This window comes from Channa argus, chromosome 6 (assembly GCF_033026475.1).
Source record: "Channa argus isolate prfri chromosome 6, Channa argus male v1.0, whole genome shotgun sequence".
Taxonomy (NCBI): Eukaryota; Metazoa; Chordata; class Actinopteri; order Anabantiformes; family Channidae; genus Channa; species Channa argus.
Window position 1 is genome coordinate 17630042 of NC_090202.1, and position 24582 is coordinate 17654623.

At 38.1% G+C, this 24582-nt stretch overlaps 1 protein-coding gene across 4 annotated transcripts in view; it reads left to right on the forward strand.

Moving 5' to 3' along the window:
* The window catches only part of gdpd5b (glycerophosphodiester phosphodiesterase domain containing 5b), a 37465-nt gene that overhangs the window by 4647 nt on the left and 8236 nt on the right, over positions 1-24582 (forward strand). For all 4 annotated transcript variants that reach the window (XR_010914639.1, XR_010914640.1, XM_067507227.1 and 1 more), the window contains exons 2-9: positions 10404-10582; positions 18310-18413; positions 19814-19907; positions 20118-20177; positions 20347-20445; positions 21292-21385; positions 22500-22645; positions 23836-23918. Coding sequence is in view for 2 of the 4 variants with exons in the window: in XM_067507227.1 (XP_067363328.1) it covers positions 10466-10582; positions 18310-18413; positions 19814-19907; positions 20118-20177; positions 20347-20445; positions 21292-21385; positions 22500-22645; positions 23836-23918 (797 nt within the window). In the remaining 2 variants the exon portion in view is untranslated. The remainder of the gene's footprint in view (positions 1-10403; positions 10583-18309; positions 18414-19813; positions 19908-20117; positions 20178-20346; positions 20446-21291; positions 21386-22499; positions 22646-23835; positions 23919-24582) is intronic.

The window sequence follows — 24582 nt, forward strand, 5'->3', positions numbered from 1 at the left end:
AATAACCTGAGTGCTCTGTGCTTTCACAAATCATGATTAGACTAAAGGAAATAAGCAGTTGTACAGTCAGTGCATTTACATGCACATTCAGAAAGATATATTGTTACCGTCAATCTGCAAAATCAAGTTTTTCAAATTCCGCTCCTTCATTACAGAAACCTTCAACGTGATTATAACTAAACCCTTCATTTTTGGTTCTGCTGGTCATGGCAAAAGCAGCTTTGAAAGCAGTGACATTTATATACTTAATCACTTAAGGTTAGGTTTTTTACATTATCTACACTTTGTGTACTGATACAAACTTGATACAGTGCAAAAGAAGAAAAAGCCATTAATTGTGTTTATATCTGTAGTAATTCACTTATCGAAGAACTGGTCAACCGTAAAAATAAGGAATAAACTTAATGTTTAGCCCACTTGTAGTCCAGCTCCAATGGTATTTTATTAATCCAACCTAAAGCAGCTACAATATAGTATTTAGTAGTCTTTTGCTGGGTTTTAGTCAGCTGGAAGGTTTGTGTGTGTGTAAAACAGACATTGCTATTCAGCTCAGGCCATAGTATATGCATCTATACTAATAGCTTCTAATATCCTGGCACTTTTCTCTCTTGGATCCACCTCCTGTCCCAAGTGCTTCCATTCACTTTCGCTCCAGACATTTAAAATCACACAATGTTCTAAAATTGATGGTGCAAATATACATTAAGCAGACAAGAGTCCGTGTCGTTTAGTCTTCAAGGTGATAATTATTCAAACCCACACACTGTCACCTCCCAGCAGGGTGACTGGTGACTTTCTTTGTGAATTTAGCATGTTGTTCTTTTCTGCTTCTGCACAACAACGTGACAGCGCGGTTGAGTCTTTATATTTCAGACAGATACTGTGGGACTATTTTAATGCTTGCAGATTCAAGTTTTACTAATACATTGGGTGGCGCCTCAGTGGAAAAGCACAGCATTTACAGTGCCTAAAACATCTAATCAATAATTCCAGACCTTCAGTCAACAAGTCCATAAAGCTCCCAAATGGCTTAATTGTGCCCCGTATCCACTTTGTCAAGCAGTACCCTGCAGCATCAAGCAAGCTTATACTTCTGCATCAGATCATTACCTTTCTCTATCATATCACTTTTCAGAGACTGTATACTGTAAGTGGAATCCCACTCTATAAACATTGTTTTTATCTCCTGAGGAAAAACAAGAAAAAATCTCGATACATTTTATCTGCACTATAATGAGTGGGTGAATTTTTTTTTTTTCAATTATTTAATTTTATTAATAGGACTTCCTCTTCCTGCTGTCTTAAATAGTTTTCTCATTTAAGGATACTGCTGAATTGTGACTAGATGAAAATGTCCTGACTTTTTATTTTGTTCCTGATTGAGCTGTTGGTTTGATAAGCAAACTGTTGCACTGTCTCTGACTGTGTATTAGACCTTCTTTAACTCTTATTTCATCTCCTGCTTATGGCCAGTTTAAAAAATATCTTGCAATAATTCTTCATTCTTCTAACTTGATTTGATGATATTGTAAGCTGCTTAGTTAAACCCTTATTAGACGTGGAATAGTTGTTGCTTTTGTCCATCCCTTAAAGCGACCGCTTTCTGTCATTCAGTCATGTTGGGCACGATAATGTTTCTCTCTGCTTCATTCAGACTTACCCAACTGTGATGGAGAGGGTGCGCAAGATCATTTTATTTTGTTTGTTTCTTTTTTGTTTGTTTGTTTTTTGTTTTGTTTTTGTTGAGGATAAATGTTGGACCAGTGTGGTGTATCAAAACAATTTACAACAACTCATGAAAATTGAATTTTAAATAATGGTTACACTGGATTTAGGCCAGCTAAGCATCTCTGTACACGTACTGTAAAAAGCAAGATGGTAATTGAACTAAAATTGACAACTAAAATTTAAGAATTCCTAATAAAACTATTACCTCCAGATCATATTAACAACCGAATATTAGGCTCTGAATGTTTCCAAAACACAGGTGACCTACACTCTGTACTGTCCCTGACCGCACCAAAATGCACCGTTACACAGTAACTTTTGCTAATAGGTGGCTAACGTTCTGGCTTCTGTTACTTTCTCAACAAGGAGCCTGCGCACAAAGACAAATATATCACTGACGTAACGTGACATTTCTTTGGTTTTGTTTTTTTTTTTTTATCTTCACCTGCTGTGGCCACCATTACTCCAGCGTGTTAACTAGTAAAGCTAACGCCTGCAGGGATCTCCAAGGCAACGGTGATAGGTGACATTAACTGTCGTTACTCCAGACAGCTGCTGCTGCTATGAAAGTGACAGCAGAGGAAGTGATATTCTTGATTTGTCAATTTAGACAGTTTTCACATTGTTTAGGAACAACAATTCATATTTGATATTTTGCATAGCCCTACCTGGTTGACCGAAAACATTCACAGGCAATGTTTTATGATGGAAGTTTGAATCTTAAATGGAGTGCAGCAATAAATTCATAGAGCAATCTGGGTAACACTTAAATTTTAGCTATTTGGTTGATTTGAGCTAGTCATCCTCCTGAGCTTTTCAGTGCGAACTGAAATTATATTTCAGTTCATTTCAAGTGAAATGCTTTGGTTCTGACAGTTTCAGAATCAATTTTCAATATATGAAACACCATGACATATCCAATGTAATGGTCATGCAGGACCTTAACACCCAAAACCTTCATTTCTCATTTGATAGTTTGGAGTGTTCTGGCACCGGCATCTCTCAAAAAGTATTTGATGAAATTTTTTGCTTTCATAATCTGGAGAGACACTTGAACATTGACTCATGTTACTGAATATTCGTTTTGCCTCAGGTGTTGAGTGCATTAAGATTTAAACTGCGTTCATGCTCATGAAAAAAATGTTCTGAAAGTTAACAAGGTGACTTTAAAGGAAAAAGCTGGGCCAGAAACATGACAAGACATGTTGTAGTCACAGTCAGCACAACCTAAACTGCCACCTGTTCAGCTTATCTGGTGCACCTGCAACGGAGGAAGTGTGTTAATCCTGAATGTCTGTGAGTACTGAGCCTGGTTTAATACTTTGGTGCATTCAAATAAATATTAAATATAAATATGTTTGCAATTTTATTTTTAATTTAGATGGGGGTGTGGGGGGTGGGGAATTCAGAGTTGAAAACGCAAAATAAAACCTTTTTGACCGTGATTTTTCTGACATGAACCTTTCCTAACACCAGAGTAAACGGCATGTTAGCCTGGATGTACTTAAATCAGCATTGTTAGTCCGTATTAGGTTGCTCAACTGCAGTCAGCAGTGTTCTGTCTATTTCTCAATATTTTTTTAAAGGCTGCTAACTTTGATAGCCTGTGATATCTGCACTGGGATTCTGACATTTTTCTGACTTTGTCCAGAGGGGGTGTATGTGAGAATGCAAATGAGTGAGACTCTGTCAACATTATCTAGACTATATCCTGTGAGCCCCCTTGTTTATGTGCTTTTATGTGCGTTGAGCCCATGCATGCAGCACGCTGCTCTGTCCCAAATTGTCGGGAATTAATATGTTATTGTTGTTCAAATGAAGGAGCATTTGACAACTAATTGGGTTAATTGGCAGCAGACCAGTAACATGACATGTTATAAAAGGAGCATTTTAGAGAGGCAGAGCCTCTCAAATGTAAAGATGGGAAAAGCTTAACCAATTCGTGACAAACTGCACCAAAAAATTATGGAACAATTTCAAAAAAATGTTTCTACGCTTAAAATTGTGAAGGCTTTGAAGATCCCACCATCTACAGTATAAAATATCAAAAGATTCGGAGAATCAGGAGGAATCTCTGTGCACAAGGGACAAGGCCAAAGGTCAAAACTGGATGTGCGTCATCTTTGGGCCCTCAGGTGGCACTGCATAAAAAACAAGTATGATTCTCTACTGGACATCACTGCATGTACTCAGGAACACTTCCAGAAATCACTGTCTGTGAACACAGTTCCCTGTGTCATCCACAAATGTAAGTTAAAGCGTTATCATGCAAAGAAGAAGCTATATGTGAACACGATACTGAGCACCACAGACTTCTCTCAGCCAAAGCTTATTTAAAATGGTCTGAGGCAAAATGGAAAACTATCCTGAGGTCAGATAAATCACAATTTGAAATTATTTTTGGAAACCATGGACGCTGTGTTCTGTGGATTAAAGAGGAGAGGGAACATACAGTTTGTTATCAGTGGAAAAGCCTGCATCTCCGAAGGTATGGTGGTGCGTTAGTGCCTAGTGGCAGCTTACATATCTGGAAAGACACTATCAATTCTGAAATGTACATGGAGGTTTTAGAGAAACCTATGCTCCCATCCAGACGTCATCCCTTTCAGGGAAGGCCTTACATATTTCAGCAAGACAATCCTAAACCACGTACTGCATCCATCATCACAGCAAGGCTTTGCAGGGGAAGAGTCCGCGTGTTAAATTGGCCTGCCTGCAGTCCAGACCTTTCACCAATAGAAGACATTTGGCGCATAATTAAAAAAATCCAGCAACAAAAGCCCAGGACTGTTAAGCAGCTAGAATCCTGCATCAGACAAGAATGGGACAACATTTCTCTACTAAGCTCCAGCAACTGGTCTCCTTACTTCAGACATTTACAGACAGTTGTTAAAAGAAGAGGGGATGCTACACAATGGTGAACATCACCCTATTCCAACTTTTCTGAGATGTGGTGTTGTCGTCAAATTCATTATTTTTCATGAAATGGTAAAAAGTCTCAATTTCAACATCTGATATGCTGTTTATGTTCTATTGTGAATAAAATATGGGTTGATAAAATTTGCAAATCATTGCATTCTGTTTTTTACGTTTTACACATTGGCCCAGCTTTTTTGGAATTGGGTTTGAATTTGTAGTATTGTTCAATTGAAGTAATAATATTTGGTTCAGCTATTTCTAATGCAGAGGTGTTCTGCATAGATAAGCTTAAATAAATTGCATTAATAACTTTATGTGACCTATATGGTTAATACATTACAGGCCGTATTAAAAGCCACCAAAAATATGTTCAGACTGACGAGCCACCTAAACAGCCCACGGCACCCTTTTAGACGTGCTATTTTTAGACCTGCATATATTCTCATACAGTAAAGGCTAACTCACATTGTTTTAGTCTTTAACTCTGATTGCCCCTCTTATGTCAGCATGGTTATTTGTAAATTTGAGGTTTCTTCCAACAGCACATCTAAAAGGGAGCTCATAGCCTTAGATAGGGAGCAACTAAACTGATGTTTTATTGTCCAAGAGGTATTAAATGAGGAATTATTTATACTTCTACATGGTGTTTGGCTGAACCAAATGAAACTTCTGCTTCCAGAGTCCATTAGTGGGAATAACTGACATTGTGGATACAAGTGTATAAGGCTTTTCTAGTTTTTGCTACATTGATATTTGTTTATGAACTCGTGATTTCCCGGATGCTGTTTGATATTATTGACTGTAGGCTACCCTTTACTATGCAACTTTTAAAATTTACCATATAGATGGTATGCTGGTGGTGTCGCTAAATACTCTCATAGTCAGTATTATGGAGGCGTAAGGGGCCAAAAAGAAATGTAAATGTAATATTAAATTGTGATGCAGTGCGAGAGACTTAAACTACACCATTAAAAAGGTTTGGTAGGTAGACTGAAAAACATACTGTACACATAACTTGACATTTACACAGCTTAGCCTATTTTATTTACAAAGAGATTACACATTTCTGTTTAAATCTAACTAGTTAATAAAATAGAGGCAGTAAATTTTGAGTAGTTTTAGTAGAGCATTTAAGAGGTTTATTTTATACGGTGTAGTCTTGTACACTCGTAAGAACATGTCTACAGATATTTGGTTTCCCAGGAAACTCCTCGGGCTTTGTCTCATAAGAAGAGAAATTAAAGAAAGCGGTGTGAGCGCTCAACTGACAGAGCTGATGACTCTCTCATTGCATCTTATCATAGGCTTTATCAGCCATGTGTCACTAATCAAGTCCCTAACTGGCATCTTCTAATGCCACATGGCCAAGTCTCCATGGTGCTTCTTTACTGGGTATTTATCGCACATCTTAACTGAAATCATTAAGACATACAGTAACAGATTTTAGAAAGAAATTAAGAAGACAAAATGGAAAGATTCCTCAGTGTACTACAGGCTGATATTTGTATGTATTTATTTGAGACATGACAAGATGTACTATATATTGTGTCAGACTAAAGAAATGTTCACTTTAATTTTTGCCTTTTGCAAAATTATCAATGCAAGATTTTTGTCCTGCATCCAAAGTCTAACACATAATTTGTGTGCTAAATGTCAGTGATTCATGCAAATGTCTCCTTTGTCATGCCAGTTTATCACTTTTTTTCAGGACACACTAGCATCACCTCAGTGGCTGTTTAAGTAAATGGTCAAAACCATTGCACACTAAATCCAGGTGACTGGCTTACACTCTTAAAATTTACTGTTTAAAATTGGGTGTAGTAACATTTATTAAGACCTAAGAAAGTCAGGTCCTTCACAGCATAAGCCTGTTGTACAGTCATGTGGACTCATTAGAATAAGTACTATTCCTTTCTGTGAGATATATATTTTACATTGCATTGCAGTGCTTGTGTAAGGACGACTTGTTCCTTGTGATCGACTTGTGATCTGTTACTTTAAAGAGCAATTCATTTCACTACAGGAACTGGTTTGGTCCCACAGTTCTCTGCTGCGTGGCCTTTCTCAGTTCTCCGCTCAGATGAAGACACTGTTCTTGCTGGGAAACTGCTGAAGCATTTCCTCCCCTGCTGACTGTTTTTGCTTACTGTCAGTGTGATTGGAGGGTATGAAATGGCAGAAAGGGAGAGGACAACCTTTTTTTTTTTTTTTTATACACAAATCCAACCTCATAACTACTACTTTAGCCAAGTTGAGACATTTACTGTAACATGCACATATGCAAATGTTTAATCTATTTTGGTTATAAAGGGCCATGTGGTGAAGGAATGTTTTGAAGTTTTACACTGTGCACATATTTATTAGAAAATCACATATGTGACCAGGCAGCCAATAGATGCCTGCTCTAAAAAACCCTGCCTATAAAAGACCTTCTTGAAGGCTTTTTTGTCTGCTCTGTTGGCACACTTGACAGTCCTCTGCCTGCTGCTTCCCAGCTCCTCTCGCTAACATTAATACACAACTCTTGGCCTCAAACTTGCTGCAGTCAGGAATCGATGAAAGCTAGATGTGACACCACCACTGAGATGTTCAGCTAATTTTTCCCAGTGGATGCTTTTGGCATTGCTATGAAAAAAGCATTTCATCCAAAGTGCCTTATAAGTACAAAGCAAGAAAACGTATTGTTTTTATTAAGTGTGTTTTGTAGAGACCGCCAGGCAGTGTTCCTCAGCAAAGTGGGTGAGGTGGACTGTACTGTAGATCTGAATAAATGTATTCAGGCGGGAAGAAGCTATTAACTTGACCTCTCTGTGGGAAGGTATCAAACCTTTGAACCTATCGTGGGCAGCCACTGGAGGCTGGTGCAGAGATACGGTATGAACTATAGTGTGACATGTTGTTTTGGCTGATCAAAAATGAGACCACCTGTAGGGGATTGTATTCTACAGTGATACAGTGTACAACTACCTGACTGGACACCTCAAACAAGCATTTCTGTTATGAATTTGTAAATTATGGGTGGTTTTATAGTTGTAAAACGTTTCCTAGCGCCGCAAACAAATTTGTTCTAAAACCAGGACCACACAGACAGGGCCAGCTGGCAACCCACTAACGTGCAGAAGCAAACCCCAAATAGATTCCGTTTACCTTGCTACATCCACTTTAGTGTGTGTGTGTGTGTGTGTGTGTGTGTGTGTGTGTGTGTGTGTGTGTGTGTGTTATTTGGTGTTTTAAACAAAGGTTCAGCTTTTGTGGTTTGGTTGTTGTCTGTAACACAGTGAGTCACTGTGACAGACTTGCTTCCTCCTTATGGTCATCACATTTGTGCACCTGCTGTGGTCAAAACTGTCACATCAATGTTGGCAAAACATGACGGTGCAACTGCAGATTCTTGGATAAATACAATTTTCTCTCAAGCTGGTATTTAACTGAGTTATGCTTGTTCATTGCAGTCTATTAAAGATTGAATTGTTTCCACTGGGTCATATTTAGCTGATGAGATTCTGGTAAGACATGGTGCTGATAAAGGGATTAATTGTAGCACTTTTCCTTCTGTCTTTATTCACCCTGGAGGAGGGTTAGAGCAGATTAACTGGAAAGTAAAAAACTGATGAGCCTCTCGCTTCAAGGTTACAAATCTGTGGCTTCTGGCTGCTCTGCCTAATTAAGATAATAACTCGCATCAAATGGTTGAGGATAAAAGTGGCTTCAACATTGACATAAAATAAAAGCTTCTGGGGCTAAACATGTTGCAACATAAACTGCTTCACCTGATTTGCAGCAACATCGTGGAGCGTTTGCTGTGGATACAACTTTGAACATTATAATTTGTCAATAAGTGACAACATGACACTTGCTGAAAGCAGTTAGTACATCAGTAGAGCCTAATATTACCATCTGCATGTTTGTTTGTTTGGTTTTTTTTGCCTTAAAGGCTTGAAAGGTGTTCCCCTGAAATACCTGCATATTTGTCTTTTGTTCATTATGTGAAGTCGAATATTGAAATTTAATCCTTTAATCCAGTTAAAATGTTGTGGTATTTTTGTATGCAAATTAAAATAAGAACATTTAAATGTATATACATTTTTAGTACCATTTATAGTTCCATTTGCCAAAACTAGGATAGGATAAATAGGAGTTTATAGATGCATCATTACTTTATTTGGACTGACAGCAAAAGTTTAAATAAAACAACTTTTAAAAGTTTAAATATCTCTGATAAAGAAGGACACACCTGCTGCTCATTTTTGCAGGCAAAAAGTGGATGACCCAAATCATTCTCTCGTTGATCTATCTTGTTTGTGCTGTAAATACAGCAAATTTAATGGTTATTCACTGATTATTTTGCAATGTTCTTTTTACCTGTTTTACCACCTTGAGACACAGAACAAGTATGTAAATAAATAGAAATGGCAAGAAGTTCTAACTTTTTAACTTTTAATTATATCACTGTGTTAGACTCAATGCCCTGTACTTACCAAGCTGTGATCTTCATCCCACTTTTTTTTTTTCAAAAGAAAAATCAGACAAGCATAATGGCTGTAGTCAAGCAGTGCCTGATCTGATGACGGTGTGAATGATAACTCCATAAGTTGGAAGCATGACAGCTTGATGTTGGACAATATAGTAGGCCAACGTTTGATAAGATGATATCTGATGACACATGGGGACATGGTGTGCTTGTTCTGTGGAAGGAGGAAACCTTCTTCAATCAGTTTTTGACAGTTTCTAATGCCAGTGTGAGTGCATACATTATATTAGGTGTTTTTGTTTTTCTTTTGTTGATCTTTTATATCCCACATTTCTCAGCATCACATATTTGATCTAATTTGTGAATATGTTTGAAATTCTTGAGGTGATATAGAATATAGATTTTAAAACTAGTCTTCTGTACTTTTGCTTTTCTAAAAATCCTCTTTCACATACATCTCTGTTGCATTTTATAATACACTTTTAATTGTAAGTCTTTTATGTGGTGTAAGTGCAACACTGCCTGTCAGAGACCTTTTGTGGTCCTGCTGGGGTGGGCCTGTTCTGCTCAGAGCAGTTTTACTAATAACAGGAAACACTGACAGTGCTGCAGATGCTAATGAGCAGCTGCCCAGAGGCTGAGACGGCCTGATTACAACAGGAAGAGCGTAGTTAACTTGGAGAAATGCTGTGAAACATCTCATGAGACCTAGCCATATGGTAGCTGTGTTTCACCAACTGCAAGTACAGGGGAATATCTCCATTTCTCCCGGGAGAAATGTTTGTGTGTTGATACTCATAAAAATGTTTGTTCGACTGTGGATAATTAATGGCATTTTTCTTACTAATGACAGTTTATGCTTTGATAACAAGATGCACTTTGATTCCCAGTTTGAACTCTGTGTGTTTTTTAAGCTACAGCAGCAGCACAACTGGCTCCATCATGTCCCTGGAGTGTGAGGTAAACTTGTGATAACAGTCAGCAGTGTTGTAACATCATTATTCCTATTTTAGCTGATTGCAGAGTCTCTGTGCTGAATCAGCAGCTGCTCAATGTTAATACTCTGATTATTCACAACTAAGAGAGCCTGGAACCTTGCACTGCCGCTAGTGAAACAGCATTGAAAGTGAATAGGGTTCCACTACTTCTCCACATGGAGAGGGAGTCATTGGGTTTGAACAGGCACCGTGATATAGTACTCAAGTAACTTGTTGTGCGATTTATTTGTGGTCCCAAACAGTGTTCAGTTGCTCTTCAAAATTGATGCCATTTCCTTTCTACACAGGATACCTTGTAGTCAGTGGGATGTTCGAGCTCTGGACCAGGGGCAGGAGTGACTGAAGGAGCATGGTGAAACACCAACCCCTCCAGGTCTATGAGCGCCAGCTGTGTTTGTCATGTATCACTGGGATCTACGGTTGCCGATGGAAACGCTATCAACGTTCTCATGATGACACCACCAAGGTGAATGGGGGAGGGAACCTCTTCTGTGGGTAAACTGCACAAATTAAATTGGCTCTACATGTGACTGTCAGTGTGTAGAAAACACTGACTTTTCAGTGACCTTGCACCAATATACATTATGTCTGAATCTTTCACATCCCATAGATTTAATTGGTTCATGTTCTGTAGATACTACATGAATTTACCAAACCAAGACTGGTTACCAAAGCTGTAGAACATACTGTAGAGCTGAGACTGTCCTTGCTGTGATTATCTCACTATAGAAGTTTAAGCACACACTATCTTGCGAAGGTCAATCTCTATGAAAAGTGCACAGCTGTCCAGACAAAGTATTTAGACTATAGTATTTTTGATTTTCAAGCTTCTCTTTATCAATTGTGATTTTTATTATCTGTGATATAAATTTCTGCAATTCTTTTTTTCTTCCAAATCGTGTGCCACCTACATTTTTTGACAAGCACATGTACAAATGAAACGTGACATTCCTTTTCTTTGTTTTTGGCTGCTTAAGCTGTTACTGTAGCTGTTAGATTTCTCTTTTTACAGTTCTGAAGAACAAGATGGCTGTGTTGGAAGTAGAATAATTTCTAAAGTACTCACCTACTGAATTCAGAGGAAACCATGTACAGTCACAGCATTGGAAAACCTGTTATTATATATTTTTTAATCTGTTTGGCATAGCACTCATGAGTCTCTAGATACCTGTTAGATGTTTGCCTCACAGCGGATTTACAAAAAACTATTATCTTTAAACACAAATCTACTTGATGGTTTGTCGTCCATCTAGTGTCTTTAAATCCTCCATATAGAGGTTATTCGACATCACAGTGCTCTGCTGTTTCCAGTTATCTCTACTATAACAGCTGCATGTCCCCACGCCCGACAGAAGACTGTTGTAGTACTAACAGTAGTACCGGGATAGGTATCATTTGTCATGACCTTTCTCTTTATCTCATTTGAATCATATTTAGGAAGGACGCAGGTTATGTTGCTGCAACAAGCTCTCTCAGCACACATACAGACACTTACACCACAAACTTACATCTTGAAGTGTGCAGTCACATGCAAACAGACACTAGACCAGTTGCTTTTATTTACACATGCCAGTCTGTAGATAAGCAGGACACAGACAATAGACTCATGTCCAAGTGGAAAATGTGGCACATTAACCATATATTATGTGTGGCTAAACGAATAACGCATGCAGGTAGGGCTGGTATCTTTAACAGCCCCCTGGATACAAAGCACAGCAGCGCTATACAAGATTGATTTTTATTTATTTATTTATTTTTTCACCATCTCCTCTTTGATGCATACTGGACACTGTGTAGCTCTGTTTCCTGTTGCAAGTGGTCGTCTTTCAGGCTATGTAAAAGGGTAGTGCAGAGTCAGCATTCTTTGTTCATGTTGCTCATCCTTTGTTTTGACCGTGTTGTGCTGGACAGGACTTGTCTTGACCCCAGTGTAAGAAAACAAACTGTCAGGCACATGCACAAGGTATTGTTCATTTCAATTCAGTTGACTGAGAATATTATTCTTAACTTGTTTTATTTTTCATTTCATTTTATTAATTTTTTTGCTTGTTTGCACAAATAATCAAGGCAATAAAAACAAACTGAACCAAAATGATGCTCTCAATAATACTTATACTGACCACTACTAAGAGCAAAGCTTTTCTCAGTGCTGCCAATTGTTATGTAAAATGGAAATAATCGAGCTGTGATCTGCTGTTCATTAGAGCATAGTGCTATCATTTCCATTGAGAATGCTACCTAGCATAGCCCAAGGTGATGTCATATAAGGCTGCATCTTTAACAAGCCCAGTAAACAAACTGTGACCGATCAAAGACAGGTATCAGCTACATGTAACTGGAACTGAGCTAATGACAGAAGCGTGAGAGCTGACAAACCCATGCCGAAACAACTGTAGACTCATTCATAATCCAGGTAGATCATGCTATGTCTCTCCTTTTTCATCGTCATTCACTGTAATGAGCCGTTCAGGTTGATTGGCATTCCCAATGAAGCTGTTTCTGTCTATGTTCAGTGTGCTTTGTACAAAGACGGCACACGTCATGCAGTGCAAGCCGATCTGGCCTCTCAGTAATAATTGAAAGTATTTCCATTTAGCCACTCTTTACCATTCAGTCACACAAAGGCTCCAAAAATAGAAGCTGCTGTGTCTTTGTTTGTCAATGATCTTGTGGTGTCCATTTGCCCAGGCCTCAACAAGACTGACAACACGGTTACCTACACTTACTTAAAGGAGACTCCCTGAAGTAGCACTCTGCCACAAGAGATTGAAAGAGCTGAATTCAAACCATATAGTTGTATAGTGTATATGTGATTGTTCGCTTTGTTTTCCTTTATCATGGTTAAAGCGTTATGAAGGGTTATTTCTAAATGACTCATAGATTTGTCCTCATTAACTAAAACATTGTGCTAAGGTTAAAGGGGTCAAACAATCATAACTCTGAAAACTAAGATACATTTATCCCCTTTTAAAAAAAAAAATCCATTTTCTTCAACACAATTTAGTCTCTAAGCTGGTTTCCTGAAATTGGAGACTATTTTAGAGCTTTTAGTTTTAGGTACTTTCTGTGATTGTTGCTTTGCAGATTTAACACAAAGGAAAAAAATCACAGGAGCTGAAACTATGTATTATTTGAAACATTTACCTGCAGACACTTACTGTACAGTACTGGCTCTCATAACTAAAAATGGTTGCTCAACAACTTATTTAATGTATCTGGTGTGATTTATTTTATTGTATTTAAATTTTTCTCCAAACCTTCCTTATGTATGGCAACTCCGCATTATGATGTGTGCCATTGGTAATCTTTGCCATATTGTCTGGTTTATGTTCTGCCTTTTTAAAGAAGTAATCCCAAATATTCACAGAATGTAAAATGTGAATTTAAAATGTGTGTGATTAACCAGTGACATGAGATCTCTGGACCAGCAGCCTGGTGGGCACTGACTGCGATTACCAAAGTCTCATTCTGTAGATTTGGCATCGCAGGGTTAATCACAAAAGAATAAAGATCAGATTTAAATGGGACTGACAGTGCCACTGACAAAGCCAGTCAGCCAAGAATTGTCTCTCTGTACATTTTAGTACAGTGAATATTTTTCTTAAAGTAAAGAGGAAATTAAGGTTCAGGTCATTATTAACAAAGTGTTGTATTTTCCAATTTTCAGTATTTGCGTTTAATGTTTACAGAAATCTTTACATTGTGGGCAGTGCTGTTAAGGTGCAGCTGGATCATAATGCAGTGCTCTCCCTCTGTGAAATGCCAGGGATTTATCAGAATATGCTTAGGAATGTGACAAGGGACTGTGGTGTTAAGTGCAGTGTAGGAAGAGAGAGAGGCATGTGGTAAAAGAGCACCTAGAGTGAAACAATAGCAGCAGAACCAACTTTTTTCCTGTTGCAACATTTAAAAAAAAAAAAAAAAAAAGTGCACTCAAGATTATTCACACCAGCCTGTCTATAATCATTTTTGACAGGATTGTCCTCTACCATAACTGTAGATATTGAATTTAAATATGTTCTATCCATTGTTTGTTTTTTATTAGAAAACACTAATGTTGGTTGTCAAACTATATTTTACGTAGAAAGAAGATATGGGGTACAGTTGACAATTAAAGTAAATAATTAAACTCTATGACAATACTTGGGTATTAATATGCTTTCAGACTTTTTTTTTGTTTGTTTTTTTGCATTTTTTGGTTGACTGTCAACACAGTAGATTGTATTTGTCCTCCCTTTGGTAAATAAACTGCAAATCGAAAACCACTTAAGCTGCGTGTGAAAAAGGTTTGGAAAGTTTTCTCAACCAATTTATTTTGATATGTGCTACAATAAGTGCTTCTTATTTGATTTATATACTAGGAGGTATGTGTGCTGCTGTGAATGGGGTTACAGTATCCAAATGTTGCTAGTGCTTCTATATCTACGTTTAATAGCTTGAATAACATACCTATAACATACTTATACGTACCCTCGCGCGCACGCACACATGCGTGCACACATGCACAGAGGACAAGTGGACTTGTCTAAAAATGCTTCCTGGTTCTGTATTTGGTGCTGGGTTGACTTGCAAATCAGATACAAATCAGACCAGGTAGGGTTGCCATATGTTTTGTAAAAAAAAAAAAACTGTTTTCCCATTTGTACCCAAATATGTCTACATGTGTGTCTACTGTGCTGTAGAGCAGCAGCTAACCATGACTAATCACCCTATGGATATGTCTGTATCGTTGCCTACACCATATGTGACCTACTTAGGTTTTCTTGCAGAAAAAGAGCGCATGGTCTAATCAGTCATGTTGGCATATTTTGGAGTTTAGCACATACTGTAGGACAAATGAGGATCGGTAAACATCTGTAACTATTATAGAATAAAAATATGATCACTTGCCTTATTTTCCTCAATTTTAACATGATTAGGTGCCATATTGGCGATGGCTGTTCCAAAGAACCTATAGAGTACAACAGTAAGTTTAGAAAAAACTTAAATCGGTTTTCTGACTATCTGTGTGCAGCAATATACTTTAATCAATTTTACTTTAAAACTTAACCACCTGGACCTCCAAATGACCTTCACTACACACTGATTAGGATATTTGCTAAGGTTTATGACTGCATTCATAATCTGCGGGTTCTGCTGTAAGCGATTAAAAGTCAAGGGATTTCAACAGAATTCATGCAGTAAGTCACTAAAGGTGGGAAAAAAAGTTTGTGTTGGCTTGTTTTCAAAGATGCTGTAAGGGTTTTTTTTTTTTTTTTTTCCCCACAGTATTTTCTGCTGTTACATTAGTGTTTTCACAATCTCCAACTATTTAGCCATTCTAGCCACACCTACTTCACAAATGTTAATTCACTGATGCAGCCTTCTTACAAAAATAAATCAGTTTTGCTCTTTTGTAAAAAAAAAAAAAAAGAAAGAAAAACTTCATGCCGAACTAAACCTCGTTGTTCTGTTCTAAAAGAATAAATATGACATAACTAATTTAATAAGCATTTAGCTCTTTTTAGTCATTCCATAGTTGGACTGAAAAAGGCTGTAAATCCTTTGTAGATATTTTCTTACCAAGTGTTTTATTGCATTTATGACCCTGCTAGTTTCAGATAGTTGGTGGGCAAAGTACAAGTTAAGGATATCCTGGAATGCATCCTTTTAAGGTTTTCATATTAATGTTTACACACTGTAATAATATTTGGCTTGATCCATTTGATCCCTTTTCTATTGGTGGAGTCTTTTCTATAAGGCATAGTCTGTGACTTCAATCTTTTTTTAGTATTTCCTGTTTAGGAAGTAATTTCCTCACCACTTTAAAAACACATTTAATCAAAACTACTCCAGCTGCCATGAACACGAGAGCTAAAAAGTCCCTTATTGGATTTGATCTAATTTTTTATGCTATTTGGTGTCATAGCTAATTCAGTAGCCCTATATTTTTCCAAGGAGACTTTGTCTTGTCTTTGATTCTTTTTTTTTCTCTCCAAGGGAAAGACTCTTACTAGTCACAATAATGATCACAGCTCAGCATGGGTAACTGCTATCAGTCGGATTTCCAGACTTTTGGATCTTCTGATTTGTGTTGCCGCTATGTCAGTCAGTGCCATGGGGTTGTTGTGTCCAAATGAAATGCCAGGCTTGCAGAATGTTAATGTCACTAGGGCAGGCCAAGTCATGTCAGGCTGGGCGAGCTTGATTGCTGAGTTAGCTGGGCAACAGGAAGAGAGGACATCAGGCCTTAAATCTCTATGGACTTAAATGAGCTGTGTGCAGAAATTAAATGTCTGAAACATTCAACCTGGAACTGCACTAAGACACTGTATTACAATTAAAACATCAGGTTTTCTTAGCTATTGTGTTCTTTTGTTGCTCAGAGCATAGTTAGTCATAGTTAGTCTTGCTTTTGGATGCAGTTTCCAACATAAAATGTGACAAAAGGCAGAAATGATAAGTCAAGTAAAGCCAAAATAACAGTGTGAACTAATGATATAATAACATGCCATCATAAACATCAGACCTATAATATTACATTAAAATTTTGTTTATGTTGTTTATAATTAATTATAATTAATTAAGGAGGCATACAGTAAGTGGTAATAAGATATTGACTGCACAATTGAAGCCCCCTCAGTGCCAGCTCCAGGTGCATCAATCGTAATCCAAAGGGGAGAAAGGTGTGGGGGAGTTAAGGGTAAACGATGTCCCTCTCATATCAATAAATATCAATAGTTGTGTTTCTGCAGAAAATGTTAGGAAATAAAGGTAAAGAATCTTATACCAGTACAATTACCACATTAAGTTCGACTCAGGTTTGAGTAGTGAAATGTGGGAAAGTTCTTAATACAAGCTTACAGTCAAATATGATAATCAAGTGCTGGCGTTCTGTTCAATAAAATGTTTCTATTGAAATTTTCAAAGCTTTTAGACAATGTCATTATAGGGAAAAAGAAAATGTAACATGGCAAATTCAAATATTTCTGCTTATTTCTAATTAGTGCACTTTACAGCATTCTGACTTATTGTAATTTAACATTGACAACTTGCTGAAATCGTGGTGCAGAGCAGGGAGGGAGCTGGGGAGCATTGAACTGACTTTCAGTCTTGACCTTTTACACTTTACTATAATGACTGTATTTACAGTAAAATTGACCTTGTGAAATTATGTGGCTTTCTTTTATCCCAGAAGCAAATATGAGATAATCTGGGAAAATTTGCTGTGTGCAGTTTGTTCAGTTGCTGAACAAACCAGACTACTCCTTTTTATCCATCAGTGTGATCACGATATCTGTGTGCTTTAATCAGTCTCTCGATTTTTGAGGTTCATTAGTGTTTTCTCATGTTAAACCTAGACATGGTATTTAATAAACCTAGAATGTATGTGTGCTACCTATGGGTTATCTGCACATTTTAAGTTGTCTTACACAGATTCTGCTCACTTCTCTTGATTGGAATGAACTTAAATGTGCAGTTTTCTGTGTGTTCCAAAAAGGTCAAACGCTTTTTGTGTGACTCACAGTGAACGTGTAGTTATATTTAAGATATGCTGAGAAGAAGGGAGGTATTTATGGCAGCTTAGGGTGTGTTTCTGTCTCTATCTGCAGCCAGTATAATATTGCCATGGCATGAAGGCAGGACAGTACTTATTTGGCTAGCAGGGAAGTTATTAAAAATCATTGCTTGATGATGAGCAAAGTGCATAAGAGAATGGTCTCTACAAAGGTCAGCAGCCAGATTTACACTGTTTTAAAAGTAGGTAAAGGTTTTGTTTTTTTTTTTGCCCTCCATTAATATATCTCTATAGTTCTTTTCGCTCATCAGCATTGGTTAGTCAGATAATGGTTTTGTCTTGGTCACCAGACATCAAAAATAGAAACAAAATGAGCAAAAACAAAAGTATCACACACAGACTTAAAATAAAACAAATGATCACTGGCCTTCCCTTGTCTCTGCTCATGATCTGTCCATGGCAACTTGGGGTTGTCTTGTCTAAGTTTGCTTAGATAAAGTATGTGGATCAGAGGATGGCACCACAACTTGTTCCACCTTCTGGGCCACATCCACCCTGCTTTTACAGTGGTATCATCAAATGGTCTTAAGTCATGATTTTATTTAGTTATTTATTTTCAATTCTAAATGAATGTATAGTGGAACCACATAAATAATTGACCATGTTTATTTCTGTGTGTCTGTGTGTGCGCACAGTGGGAGCTGCTGTGGTCCCTTATCCTCCTTTTTACCTTCTGTCTGCTGCTCGTCTGGTTCTACTTCTGGTGGGAGGCACATAATGACTACAATGAGTTCAATTGGTGAGTAAGTGGGTTAAACTGGAGCTACACACCTGTCACCTCCTTGTTTACATTTTGCCCATGCTTACCAGCGTGTTAATTTTCCACATTATGGGTTTACTCTGCCCTCCAGAGATTTTCAGTATCATATTCCATTTACTGTACATGAATTAGCATTATCTGCCCTTAAACTGATTCAAACCATATATGCAGAATTCATCTATTTTAAAATGAGAATCTCAATATGACTTTTGAAAAGACAAATTCCTCCTATGGTTTGATAAAGAAAATGCTGCTGAAATTCAGTATAGACACTTGACTTAACAGTCTTGAAGGCAAAAATACCACCTGAAGTACTCTTCTCACATTTCTTTCCAACTGTAGGTTTCCTTTTCTTTTTCTTTTTTTTTTTTTGTCTTATTCTCAGTCCCCATAACATATTCTTCACTGCCTTTTGCTATTCCTAAGGGCAAAGACAGCACTTATTAGGAAGAGTACACATTTCCTGATTTTTCTAAATGCTTTTAAGGGTTTGCGATTATTTGTTGTAACAAAAGATGACCCTGTATTCCTGGGTTCCTCTGATGTAGAAGCAGAGAGTGTCCCTTTCCATATGCAGCATTTGTATTCGGAGGTCTGGGATCAGTACTGAGACAGAGCTGTGGCCGTGTGCCACTGAAATTACTAATAAGACTTTGAATGTAATTAGTACGATAAGCCCAGGCTGACATGTCAGGACACACATAGACACAGTCATGGTTTGCACTGCTGCTATGAACCTATTGATACATCCAGTGTCTGTCTCTGTGCGTCTGGAAGCTGTTTGCACAAAAAGCAATAAGTTCTGGCTGGATATTATTATGGCCTTTATTTTCTGTCTCCTTCACTAAAGCTTCTTCATAAGACAGAAACCAGCTGTCAATGCGTTAATAATATTATTAATAATAATAGCAACCACATAATCCCTTTGCTCTGAATTTTCCCTGTTGCCCAATATTGGTGTCTGTGGTCACCGAGACTGCTGCTGTTTTGTCTGTGTTAGTTTTTATGCAACAGTAAAAAAAATCCGGCTCACAGGTACTTGTTAGACATCTGCCGGGAAGTCCTTTTGAACGACCAACGTAAGTCCTTTCAAACGACCTTTGAAAAACGAACAAGACGAGACTTTATTTTCCAACTGTTCTTGTATCTGCTTTGTAGATCTAATGGCAGTGGATTCTGCTGGAGGTCCAATTACTCACATTACTCCAGGATCTGTTTGATAGAAAACTAGAAATTTTTTTCATATTACAATCTACATCTAAATTAAATGCTTACTTTTAAAACCTTTTATAAATATAATATAAAGTTAGACACGCATACATTCGCAGGCTTTTCCACTGGTTAGTGATGATATGAGATAAACTGTCTTCTTTATGCAGGTTCCTCTACAACCGTTCTGGAGAGTGGAGCGATGGCACTGTTCCCATCATGGCCACCACTGCTGCTGGCTTCACCTATATTTCTTTTTTAATGGTCAGTCTCTCATCAAATGCACACTGAGGAAGTGGCAAAAATGTTGTGTTCATGATATTACTGCTTTTAAATGGTTATTTCCATCCATATCTATTCACATAGTAATGTTGAGCAAGTTGGGCTCTGAGAAGCAGTGGAGTTTTATTTTATTTTATTTTATTTTTTTTAAAGCTGTACACTTATCTCTGTGTCTGTTGTTCTTTTTTTAAGGTTTTAGCACTGTGCCACATTGCACTTGGGCAACAGTTGAATTTGCACTGGCTCCATAAGGTAAAATGCTAACTGAGAGACTGTGTGTGTGTGTGTGTGTGTGTGTGTGTGTGTGCTATCAGCAATTTAACACTGTTTTGGCTACAACACTGTTGGGAGCTTTTCTTTGTACATGTGTGTATCCAAAGTGACAGCCTCTCAGGTTTTCTTTGTCTTTGTGTCTGCACAGATAGGAGTGACTGCTGCTCTGCTCACCACTATTGTTGGGGTGATTTCTGTCAATCAAACATGGGGGCAGGAGTGGGATATTTTCCCCATCTCCCTTCAGGTCAGCAAACTGCAACACAGGAAAGCCCAAAAGCCACAAGTGGTGCTGAGTCAAATTTCCAGTACAAAGCTCAGTGTGGTGGAGGTGATCTGTTACTTTTGACTCCTGATTTGTGACCAAAAGGACCAAATTATGTAAACATACAGCAGTTACGATTCAGTATATTGTGATACTACAATATTGAGATTTTTTTTTAATCCTAATTTTAGGAAAACTGAGAACATAAATAACACATCACTATACAGATTGTGTAGAATATGACTAAATAAAAGTTTGTCTTTTAGAGCAGCGCTTTCTGCAATAAAATTAGCAAATGAACAGTTAATAAAAATCAATCATCTTTTTCAGAATTTATGCTATATTTCCAAACCCCCTATATCAACTTTATCACATTTTGTATAATGCAATTCTTGTAATGAAACTATGTATATACAGTTTGGGTTTCTTTTTTTTTCTTTCTTTTTTGTTTTAATACCGTAACTGAACAGTTAAATAATAGTCAGTGTGAGAAGCACATAATTAGTGTGTCCCTGTGAGATTACTGCCCTGCCAGGAGTGTGTGATTGAAGTGGATGCACAGTTCCTGAGAAACGGATGTCATTACATCTGAAGGTTTCTACAAATTATAGCTATTATCTCTGATTAGTGTTACTATTGTCCTAACCACAGATAAAGTCTGTAATTCCACAGCCCTCTGTATCTTTCGCTCTTCTCCTTGACTTATTCTCATCCCTCTTGAACCCTTATACTCTTTCCCCTTACTCTGCTTTTCCCCTTTTTATCACATTTCTCTAGATCTCATTTCTTTGCATTGTGTCTTCATCCTCTCTGCTCTCTCATGTCCAGGCCACAGGTCCTTTCCTGCACATAGGGGCTCTTGCTGCAGTCACAGCACTGTCCTGGATTGTAGCTGGACAAGTTGCCCGCACAGAAAAAACAAGTATGTTTACTTCTGTAACACACAATACGGTTAGCCTGGTGTAGCCCTCTGACACACACACACAGACGCACACGCACGAACACACATGCACATGCACGAAGAGTAGTGAATGATTAACACTGTGTAGACAGAGGCCAGGACCTCCACCCAGGGTGTCAGAGATAACGAACATTCCTACAGGCTCATGTGATGTTTTCCAGCTAGGACACCTTGGATTGTTTTCTCTCTGACTACAGGCCTCTTTCTGGGGATTAGCAGCTCTGAATGTGTCTATATTAGGTCAGGTTAGAAAACAGAATTGAAGTTGCTTTTCGAGAGATTATAGCCCAATACCAGTAGTATTGATTACTAATACTGCCTGTCTGTCACGTAAGTCAAAAAATCTCTACAGAAGTAAAAGATAATTTTACTTCCAGTTACTCGTCTAACTGTCTGTTGAATATAGCAGTTTGGATTTTTTGCAGTAAGAGGTGTTAAAAATTAGGATTATTACTACATTTTTGCTCTAGGAGACTTTGATGTGGTGTAAAGGTCTGCACTAGATTACTTCCATGTTAGCATCTCTGCTGTAATGCAGAGCGGAGTCTGAATACCAACAAGGACTTGTGTGGGTGGGTGTATGGATGAGGACTGTGAGTCTCCTGTGTGTAACAAGAGTTGTCTGCTCAGCCCCACCCTACAGCTGACCTTGAAACAAATACACTCCCCTGTGTGTTTGTGTGTGCACACACTCGCAGCCTCCATCGCTCACTGAGGTGTATGCAGGGCAGAGTGTATTATCTCCCCTTCACCTGTGATGTCACTGTCATTGACCAACTGTGATGTACTGTAAATATAATGTGTACGAAACATTACCAACATTTCCAGCAACTACTTGCATCACGCACATATTTGAAAACTAATCAATTTTTTCCTGGATACAAATTAAAACATAATACACTGTGGGATTTGTACTGAGCTACGCTTCCCTTGTTTGAAGTTCTTGTGTTTAGCTGTAACTGAGGGTGTAGCTGTAGCCATGTTACGTCGTACAAGAAAGAAATAAACATTTCAAACTAGACCTTAAAACTATGTAACTATAAAATCGGTAACCACTGCATAATCTGTTTTCTAGATTTCCAGGTGGTGGTAATGACGCTTTATCTCAGTGTGTTACTGGGACTCTACATTGTGCCCATCTACATTTCCTCCCCATGCATCATGGACCCCACCACCCTCAAACCACGGCCCGGTGTTATTGGCCACCAGGGAGCCCCAATGGTGAGTCATTTAATCTGACATTTTATTAGAATGTAGAAATAAGAAAAGTGTATTTCTGCCTGGCTAAATTTGCAGAGACTTTTAACATGGCAACTTGACGTGAAAGAAAACTGATTAGAGATGGCTCCTAATCAGATCTGTTGCTGTTTTCACTAACTACATCTCAGATATCACGTTAGACTTCATCACAGTGTTTAAGAGCCTGTTAGAGCCATTGAGGTAAGTATGCAGCAAAATATAATTTATGTACGCAAAAAAGCACGTTATAATTTCGTAAATAATTGATTTATAAGCTTGGATCAAATTTATTGCTTCTCGATATTACCTGCTGAAGGATTTATAGTCCATACTTGGCAGGGTATTCTGCTAAGTATTACGCAAAATTTGGACAGAAACTGAAGGTGGATTCCAGGCTATTCATAGCAGTTACTTATGCTCTCACAAGCACACCCTGAACGTGCTTTTTGTGGTATTTGTGTAAAGCAATCGATCTCCACAGTGGAATCTAAAATTAGGAATCTCTGCAAGCCTCTGAGAAACTCCCACTGGGGTGGGGGGATAATATGACTGTATTCAGTTTCCCAGAAGGTCTCTGTATTGATTAGAGCATAACTCCTATCCTGTGGTTCTCAGTCATTAGCTTTACTCACTGAGAGATCCTTTTGCAGTAAGTGATGTTTAACCTATTAGCTTGTAATGGCCATAACCTTGAAGAGTTAAAGAGCAATCCACAGTGCTGCTCTTCCAACCTAACTTCCGTACTTAAAATATTAATTCTAACATCTTGATCTTGCAAACTTCATAATTCTTCCCCTAAATTGTTTTCCGTCATTTTCCTGTAATCTCACCCAAAAGGTTATGATCATTATGGTGATAAATGGCTGCTTATATAGCACTTTTCTCCAAAGTGCTTTACTAGGTTCTCTTTGACTCATTCACACACACTCACCGATGGCAGTGGCTGCCATGCAAGGTGCACACCCGACCCACCGGGAGCAACTTGGGCTTCAAGGCCCAAGGAAACTTCGTCACGTAGCCTGGACCAGGGATCAAACCACTGACCCTGTGGTCCTTGAACGACTGCCTTACCAACTGAGCTACAGCCACCCTTAAACTTAAATTCAAGCAAAGATCCTGTGTCTGTGTGTCTGTTTGTGTGCACATGTGCGTGCGTGTTTGTGGGTTTCCAGCTTGCTCCAGAGAACACACTGTGGTCCTTCCAGCGTGCTCTGCAGATGAACGTCACTGGATTAGAGACTGATGTGACTGTCAGGTACACACATGCACGCAGTACATCAAACAATGAAAGTCCATGTCTTAATTCTGCCTGTCTGTTTGTTTGGGTTTTTTAGGTTGTAAAATGACTTTGGTCTCACTGCTTCACTATTAAACAAGGTGTTTCAGAAATGAGAATTAAAAACTTGGCAACACTGGTTGAGTAAGCATTTCATCACCAGCCTTCAACCCTAAATCACCCTGATGGAGGCCGTGTGCCAAAATACATTGGGGATATAATTTTTTTTTTGTTTTGTTTTTGTTTTTTTAATACCTGTTTTCATCCAAATAAGTTCATGTCAGTACTATGATAAGCTCACAATAGAAAAGTAATGTGTGGATTTGATAATTGCCTCAATATGATCCCACAGTGGTTTACTATACATGTTATCATAATGGAATAAGTTGGATTGTGAGGTCTTTTTTCCTTTTATAACCACTTTATATTTTAACATTGTCCCCAAGATAAATAAAAATAGCATTATTTCAACATGATGAAAATGTCATTTAAACATTACTCCGAGTGCTGACTGAAACAGTTAAAGATGTAGCATTGAAGAAGCGAATGTGATCAGTGATGGAGGCTTCGCATCACAGATATGATAGAAAGTGACAGGCTGTGCTCAGTGAGACACACTTGGAGGAAGAGAGTGAAAGCGGGG